General features: G+C 15.9%; 3 protein-coding genes across 3 annotated transcripts in view; 2 read left to right on the top strand and 1 right to left on the bottom strand.

Moving 5' to 3' along the window:
- Positions 1 to 2169: 2169 nt before the first annotated feature.
- Positions 2170 to 3171, top strand: PRSY57_1244100 (hypothetical protein; the record flags this gene model as incomplete). The annotated part of the gene is made up of 3 exons (XM_020115101.1): positions 2170 to 2237; positions 2447 to 2996; positions 3124 to 3171. The coding sequence occupies 3 exons, from the start codon at positions 2170 to 2172 to the stop codon at positions 3169 to 3171; spliced, it is 666 nt and encodes a 221-aa protein (XP_019970254.1).
- A 272-nt stretch (positions 3172 to 3443) lies between these two features.
- Positions 3444 to 5768, bottom strand: PRSY57_1244200 (cytoplasmic translation machinery associated protein, putative; the record flags this gene model as incomplete). The annotated part of the gene is made up of 9 exons (XM_020115102.1): positions 3444 to 3467; positions 3624 to 3676; positions 3789 to 3922; positions 4097 to 4269; positions 4382 to 4458; positions 4589 to 4658; positions 5005 to 5246; positions 5410 to 5534; positions 5659 to 5768. The coding sequence occupies 9 exons, from the start codon at positions 5766 to 5768 to the stop codon at positions 3444 to 3446; spliced, it is 1008 nt and encodes a 335-aa protein (XP_019970255.1).
- Positions 5769 to 7444: 1676 nt separating this feature from the next.
- PRSY57_1244300 (hypothetical protein) overlaps positions 7445 to 9559 on the top strand; it is a gene marked incomplete at both ends in the record, with an annotated part of 2742 nt that continues 627 nt past the window's right edge. Inside the window, one exon of the mRNA XM_020115103.1 lies at positions 7445 to 9483. Within this exon, the coding sequence (XP_019970256.1) occupies positions 7445 to 9483 (2039 nt within the window).

Here is a 9559-nt window from a genome sequence, read left to right on the forward strand (position 1 = left end):
AAAAAAAAAAAAAAAAAAAAAAAAAAAAAAAAAAAAAAAAAAAAAAAAAAAAAACAAAAAAATTTTTTTTATAATTAAAAAAAAAAAAAAAAAAAAAATTTAATTTTTTAAAAAATAAAAAATTTTTTTTTTTTTTTTTTTTTTTTTTTTTTTTTTTACCCAAAAAAAAATTATGTACTTATTAAATATATATATGTAAATAATATATATATATAATATATAATATGAGAAAAATATATAAATTTTGTTTTTAATGAACAAATTTTTATACAGAAAAAAAAAAAAATTAAATTATAAAAAAATAAAAAAAATTATTTTTTTTTTTTTTTTTTTTTTTTTTTTTTACCCAAAAAAAAATTATGTACTTATTAAATATATATATGTAAATAATATATATATATAATATATAATATGAGAAAAATATATAAATTTTGTTTTTAATGAACAAATTTTTATACAGATAAAAAAAAAAATTAAGAATATATAAAGAGAAAATTAATAACAAATTAATACATGTATATTATATTATATATATTATATTTTTTTTATCAATATTATTTATAAATTTTATCAAGTTTATTATATTAATTATATTATTTTTTTTTAAGTATGATAAAAAAAAAAAAAAAAAAAAAAAAAAAAAGCGGAGGAATATATATATATATATATATATATATATATATATATATAATATAATATATATATTTTTTTTCATAACTCATATATGATAATTTTATTTAGCTAAAACCAAAAATGTATGGGCATTTTGTCATATTCGTATTTCATTCTTTATTTTTTAATCTTTAAATTTATAATTTTTTTTTTTATTTTATTTAGCTAAAACCAAAAATGTATGGGCATTTTGTCATATTCGTATTTCATTCTTTATTTTTTAATCTTTAAATTTATAATTTTTTTTTTTCATGTTTTTCATTTTTTACGTTTTGTATGTATTTTATTTAGTTTTTGTTTTGCATATATACTTGCTTTTAATTAAAAGATAAGAAAATTGTTCTTTGTTTTTTTTTCTTTCTTTTACGAGAAATAATATTTAAAAGAGAGGATTTAATATTTGGAAACATTTAAAAAACATAGAATAAAAAAAAAAAAACTACATATATATATATATATATATATATTATATAATCATTACGAACAAAAAAACATTATTTTGGTTATTTACAAAATAAATGGAACATGCAAAAATTGATTAAATTTTGTCTTTAAGCTTTTTTATGTTTTGTTTGTTTTTTTTTTTTTTTTACAAAATGCATTTATAATATATATAATTATGGAGAAAAATATAATATGTACCTATATATGATATATGTAAAAAAAAAAATAATAATATGTATGGATACACATATAAATGGATTAATATCATGTATATATATTATAAAATTAATCGATAAATATATATGTATAATTTATAGACAACTACAATTGCATATTATTCATATGAATCCATACATATATATATGTCATAATTAACAATTTGATGTCATATCAAAAAAAAAATTAAATAAAATAATTTCATTTTAACACAGATAATAATTTATACATGCTAAAATATATATATTAAATATATATCTTTAATAAACTATTTTACACTTCAATATATAAATATAAATATATATATATATATATATGTATAACACAAATATGATGAAGTGTAACAAATATTAATTCTTTTTAGTTTATCACTTTTTATTTTTTTTTTCGATCTATATGTGTATATATGAATTAGCAAAAAAAAAAAAAAAAAAAAAAAAAATAAATAAATAAAATAAAATATAAATATATACCAGTACAAAAATATGCAGTTATAATTTTCCTGAATATATATAGATATATATTTTTTTATGTATTAATTTTTTTTTTTTCTCCAAAAAATTTTTGAATAAATATATTATATTAAATTAAAAAAAAAAAAAATGTAGTTATTTTTTAATGTTTTAAAATTATATATATTATTATTATTATTATTATTATATTTATTTGTAATTCCTTGTATTTGATTTTCTTTTTTATAATTTTCTCCATATATTTTTTTATGTGTGTAAACATACACATAAAAAATTTGAGGAGAAATAAAAAACTATTATGTGCATGCACAAGTCAGGTAAATTAAAATTTTTCTTTTTTTTTTTCCTGTTAATTATTATATAAATGCCAAAGCAAAGAGGCTTTCGTCCTCAAGGACTTATTGCCCCGATACAGAGAATTAAATATACTGGGTAAGATATATATATTGTACAACATGATAAATAAGCAAATAAATAGAAATATATATATATATATATATATATATATATCTTCATTTGTATGTCATATTTTTATGTGGAATATATATTGTTTAGATATTTATATATTTATTTATTTATTTATATTTTTATTTATATTTTTATTATATTACATTGTATTTTTTCTTATTATTTCCAAACAGCCCAACGATACTAGACAAAATAAACCGAGAAAGTAGACCAACATGGGACGATTTAAAAGACAGAATTAAAAATCAGGAAGGATGTAAAATGCTTGAAGAATATGAAAATGCAAAATACGTTGAAGAATTAAATAAGAACAGAGAGGAGAAAATAAAGGAACAAGAAAAAAGATACATAAAAAAACTGAAAAAAGAATATAAAAAAAAAAAGAAGAAGAAAAATAGTGACGATAGTAATACAACAGATGAAAGTTCTCAAGATGAAGATTCTAAGAAAAAAAAAAAAAATAAAAATAAAAATAAAAAATACAGTGATGATACGAGCTCGGATGAAACTTCTGATTATGATAAATCTAAGAAGAGAAAAAAAAAAAAGAAAAAACGAAAATATAAACATTCTTCAAGTAGTGATGAAAGTATGTCATCTAGTGATAACTCATCATCAAAAAAAAATAATAAAAAGAAAAAAAGAAAAAAAAATTCATCATCATCGATGAGTTCTTCCAGTGATTCAAATGAAAAGAAAAAACATAAAAAGCAAAAGAAAAGTGTAAGTCATAATTTTATTAAAAAAAAAATTAATTATATAAATATTTTGCAACAAATATATGTGACTATAATATAATATATGTATATATAATAAATATTATTTATATTTTAAAATTTTTTTTTTATAGGATAATGTCAACCCTTTTAAGTTATCAAGTTTCTTTAAAATGAAATAAAAAATAAATAAGGAAATAAAACATAGATTAAATGAATAAATAGTCACATATATATATAATATATATATATATATATATATATATATTTTTTCTTTTTTTGTTTTATACACTTTTTAATTAAAAAAATATTAAAATGAAATAGAAAAAAAAAAAAAAAAATTCATTTCTTTAAATAAATTAAAACTTAATTTTAATCAAAATGTAAAAAAAAAAAATACATATACATATATATATATATATATATATGTATATATCTTTGAAATGTTCTATAATTAATCTAATTGATCCAAATCATCCTATTTGAAAAAAAAAAAAAAAAAAAAAAAAAAAATATATAAATAAATAAATAAATACATACATCATTTATAGATAAATATAATTATATATATATATATATAATTAATATTTTTATAATGTTTTATTTTTTATTTTGTTGAAATTCAAATTATTACCAGTTCATCAATAAATAACTCACTATTAATTGGAACTTCATCTTCTCTTTTTTCTAAATAGAAAAAAAAAAATTAAAATATTATATTACATATATTTGTGTAAAAATATGTATTAATAATTTAAACAATATGTAATTTTTTTTTTTTTTTTCAATATACACATACCATTAAGATTTTCTTTTATTTCTCCGTTTACACAATTTTTCTTTTCTGGAGTATCTTCCTTATCGTCCTCATCATCATAAAATAAGTCATCGTATTCGTTCGTATTAGCCGCATTATCATCATCAACGAATAATCTAAAAAAATAGAAAAAAAAAAAAAAATATATAAATATATAAATATATATATATATATATATATATATATATATATGTTACAATATGGTTATGATATAACAATGAAATAATAATTATATAAAAATACAATAGAATGCTTTTTTATATATCCAATATTTTGTTTGTATGTCTTACGTTGGGTCGTAGGTAAATAATTCTTTTCCTGATAATACATTCGTTTTCGCTTTTTTCTCGACTTTTTCTTTTTGATCGTCTTTTTTTAATTTATATTTATCAGCGTTTTCTTCTTTCCACTTCTTGAACAATTCCAAGGTAACTGGTGTGCCATTATTTATATATTTCATTCTCTAAAAAATAACAAGAAAGAAAAATTCATTTTAATAATATATAACTCATTATACTTTATATATGATACAAATATAATATACATATAAATCTTATGGCTTTAAAATTAAATACCTCTTCTTCAATGATGTCTTCTAAAGGTGTTTCGTCTTTTTCTGCTTCCGTTGGTTCTTGTTTTTTTAACACATAACCTATAAATATATTTATAATATATACCATCGATATATATAAACGTCAAAATAATATTAGAATCACAAACAGCTACCTAATATATATGTTTCATTTAATTATATAAACAAACATAAATTGTCCATCTCATACCTTGAGGTAAGCAATGCTTATATTTACAATTATCTCCTCCATTTGGACAAACCCAAAACCATCCATATTGCTTAAAAAAAAAAAAAAAAAAAATAAAAATAAAAATATAATATAATATAATATAATAAAACAAAAAAATAAAAATATAATAAAATAAAATAAAAAAATAAAGTATAATAAAATAAAATAAAAAAATAAAGTATAATAAAATAAAATAAAAAAATAATGTATAATAAAATAAAATAAAAAAATAAAGTATAATAAAATAAAACAAAAAAATAAAAAATATAATAAAATAAAACAAAAAAATAAAAAATATAATAAAATAAAATAAAACTGAGGCTTAACTATCTAAATACTATCAATATTATTACTATTTATTTATTTCGTTATTTCATTTGTCCTTATATATTTACCTTATTTTCAACGGCGTTTAAAAAGAATTTACAAATGATATCTGTTTTATTTACATTTTTGTGCCTAATATTTATAACTTCGTTTAATTTATGTATATCCCATTTATCTATAGTATCATTTTCTTTATCATTTTTACTATCTCTGATATCAGTATATATATCAATTTTTTGTGCTTCTTTTGATTTTTTAGGGTCGTAGGTAGTTGATGTTGTTTCGTTGATTTTTTTAACCTTTTCGGTTTCTAAAAAAAAGGGAAAACGTAAAATGAATGCACATATATATATATATATATATAGGTTATGTGTGTATATGTGCACATGTGTACATGTATATCGTTCCATCTTGTAACACACATATGAAGTAAAATATTAAATATATTCACATATACATTTCATTATTTTTACTTTGATAGATTGAATTTAATAATAATTTTTGTTGATTTAGTTTTTCTTTCTCCTTCTCTTCTTTCCTCTTTTCTTCAGGTTTTCTTTTAGTTTGAAATACTTGTTGCTGAACACCTTTTATATATCTGTAAAAGAGAAATATGAAGGAGACGTAAACATGTACATATATATAAATATATATATATATATATATATTTTTATGTTTATTTTGTATATTGTATTTTTATTTTTAATATTTCAGCCTCTTACCTTTGGACACTTTTACTCTTATTCTTGTTCTTTAATCCAAATGTTTTATCTTCTACAATTTTTTGTTTTTCTTTTTCTAATTTTTTATTACTTTCTTTTTTTGGAGGCATTTTTTTCTTTAGTATAATTAATTCATATATATGTATATATATAAATATATATATAATATATATATAATATATAATTTTTTTTTTTTTTTTTAATCTGGATGTCCTACTTAATTTTTTTTTTTATCTAATAAATATTTATATTTTCATATATAATTAAAACAGTGTATATATATATATATAGTAATATAAAAGCATGTCCTAAATATATGAAAAAAAAAAAAAAAAACGAAAAGCTTTTTTCCTTTTTCTTTCACTTTTATATATTAGGACAGATATTTATTATAATGTATATAATAACTAGATAAATAATAATGTATAATTAATGAATTGGTACATTATAGAGATAGGTGTATTTATAAACAAAACTCATAAATACAATAATATACATATGTATTAATATATATATATATATATTACAATTATGAATTTGAAAAAAGAATGTGATAAAATAAAAAAAAAAAAAAAAAAATTATACGTTTATTAAAGTTACTAAATTAAACGCCTTACGTATTTTAAACATCATTATAATAATATAATATTATTTTATATATATATTATAAAATAAGGCGAGAAAAAAAAGGAAAAGAAAATACAATAAAAAAATTGATGGGGAAAACAGATATTCTTATTATATATTAAAAAAAAAAAAAGAGAAAAGATAAAAGAAATAAAAAGAAGAAAAATGTTTTGACATATATAAAAGATGAATTCAGTTGACATAAAAAAAGTAAATATATATAAATTACATATTATTATAACAAAGTTTATATATAAAAATAAATATATATTATATAATATATAAACCCTTCTTTTGTTTTTTAAAATATATATAAAGTTATATATATATATATATTATCAATATTATTATTATTATTATTTTTTTTTTTTTTTATAGATTTATATTAAGTATAAAATTTAACCTAAATTTTTCAAGAATGCAACATAAAATAAAAAAAATTAATAAATAAAAAATAAAAAAAATAAAAAATAAAAAACAATATATTAAATGTTAAAAAAAATAATAATAGAATAATTATTATTTAATAATAATTATTACCATGTATACATATAATAAGTTATTATAGGTTTACAATATATATTATTATATATATTAGGTATTTACCCATACATTAAATATATATGTTAATTACTTATATGTATAATAAAAAATTATTTATTAAAAAGCATATAATGTAATATTATAAATACATATATATATATATATATATATAAACCATAGTATTATTAATATTTATAAAAATTATAAAAGTCGAATAATTCTTATATATTTAGAGTGTTAAGATATATTTATGTTCAATCTATTAAGATAAAAAATTCATTGAACATTTTTCTTTAATTTTGTTTCTTTATTTGTTTATTTGTTTGTTTATTTATTTTTTATGTGCAAATTATAGAAGATAGTTTTGTTAAGATCCTATGAGACATTTTTATTTGTTTATAATAAAATAATAAAAAAAAAAAAAAAAAGAAAAAAAAGTTCATTTTATTCATTTGTATGTAAAAAAAATATAAAATAAAAAAAAATCAAGTGTTCTAATTATAAAATCATAAATTCAAATACAACATGTCATAATAATATATATATATATATATATATATATATATATATATATATATATATTTTTTTTTTTTTGTATATATCATAGTTTTATGTGATGAGACATAACTCGCTCATATTATGTAATAGTATTACTCTATCCAGCTTCAAAAATGATTTTTTAAGAAAATACTTTAACTTACTTTTTTATTCAAGAGATTATTGCTCTTGTAGGAACATAATTAGAATTTCAGAAAAAAAAAAAAAAGATATTAAATATAATAATAGAAGGTACTGTAATAAATATAATAATATTAGAAAAGATGAATGTGGATTTATTAAGGCTGAGGATAAGACATATATTACATATAATGATAAAATAAATTTATATCTTGGAAATAAAAATATAAATAGAAAGAATCTATTAACACATATTAAAAATGATAAAAAATTGTTATTATATACTTTATGTAAAATATATGAAAAGAAACAATTTAATAAAATACCTAATGATATATTGAATGAATTATATCATGATATATGTGAACATGTTTTGGAAAAAAAACAAGAAAAGTTAAATCGAAGGGAAACATTAATATTTTTAAGTTGTATAAATGATAAAAATTATGCTGAAAGGGTACATATCGTTAAAAGTAATAATAATAATAATAATAATAATGATAATAATAATAATGATAATTATTTTACAAATAAGAGTTATAATAAATATAACAACATATTTGATGAAAAGAATATGTTTCTTTATTTTTGTACGATTTTAAAAAATCGAAAATATAATTTAGAAGATAAAGATATAGTTAACGATATATTATTATTTTTTGATAAGAAAATGAATATAATGAGAATAAAAAATATATCTTTATATTTGTGTAATATATCTTATTTAAATAGTAAGGTTATTATAAAAACGAATATGTTATATTATTTTGTTCTTTATATATTAAAATATATAAAATATAAAATTAAAAAAAGAATGGATTTTAACAATATTTATCATTATGTTACACTGTTAACATCATGTATGCATATATCAAAATTAAAAATGGAAATAAATCAAGATATAGAATCTTATATAAATCATTTAAATGTCATAAAAATGATAAATAAAAATGAATATTCATTTGATTCTAATGATTTTTCGGAAATGTGTAAAAAAAATATAAAGGATAAAAAAAAATATGTAAACGACACCATATATTCTTGTTTAATTTATAATGATAACCATTTTTTTCATTATTTTAATATATATGAAAATTTTGAATATAAAGAGGAAAGCCACAAACCCATACCATTACAAATACCATATAAAAAAAGAAAAAAAAAAGAAAACAAAACAAAACAAAATGATGATGATAATAATAATAATAATATTAATAATAATATACATATTCAAACATTACACCAAATAAATGACGAATTGATTTATGTAATATATAATATGAATTATATTTTAGTAAATATATTTTTAAAAAAAAAATATGCAAAAAACAAAAAAAAAATTCATGAACAAAATATATTAAAAAAAAAATATATGATAATTCCTATTATAATACATTATATGTTTCGTTGTTTAAATTTTCAAATATTTTCAAATACTTTATATCTAGAATTAAAAAAATTAATCTTATCCATATGTGATATGAACAAAGAATCTTTTGGATTATTATTATTATTATTAGCTCCTTCAAATATTATAGAATTTTTACATTTAATGTCTATAAATAATAATATAATTAAAATTAATGAAAAGACAGAAACATCTATTTTGAAACAATTTTTAGATCATTTATTTATAGATAATTGTATACATTTAAACAAAAAAGATAAAATCATTTTATATATAAGTATATCAAAAATTTTATTTTTCTCAAAGAAAATGTATATGGAAAAAATGCATCATATCTTAACAAATGAATTTATTAATTTTACATACCGTGATTTATACTGTATAGTATATGCATTAAATTGTTCGAAATTTTGTGATTTACCTTTTATTGAATCATTATTGAGAAATATTTATAAATTCAAACATAAATATTCACAAAATAAATTATTAACGATCATATCCATATTTTATTCGTTTAATCTCAACATGTCCATATTTAATTTGCTCATAGCATATACAAATAAAAAGGAGTAAACAACAAAAAAAAAAAAAAAAAAAAAAAAAAAAAAAAAAAAAAAAAAAAAAAAAAAAAAAAAAAAAAAAAAA

This window comes from Plasmodium reichenowi, chromosome 12 (assembly GCF_001601855.1).
Source record: "Plasmodium reichenowi strain SY57 chromosome 12, whole genome shotgun sequence".
NCBI classification, from domain to species: domain Eukaryota; phylum Apicomplexa; class Aconoidasida; order Haemosporida; family Plasmodiidae; genus Plasmodium; species Plasmodium reichenowi.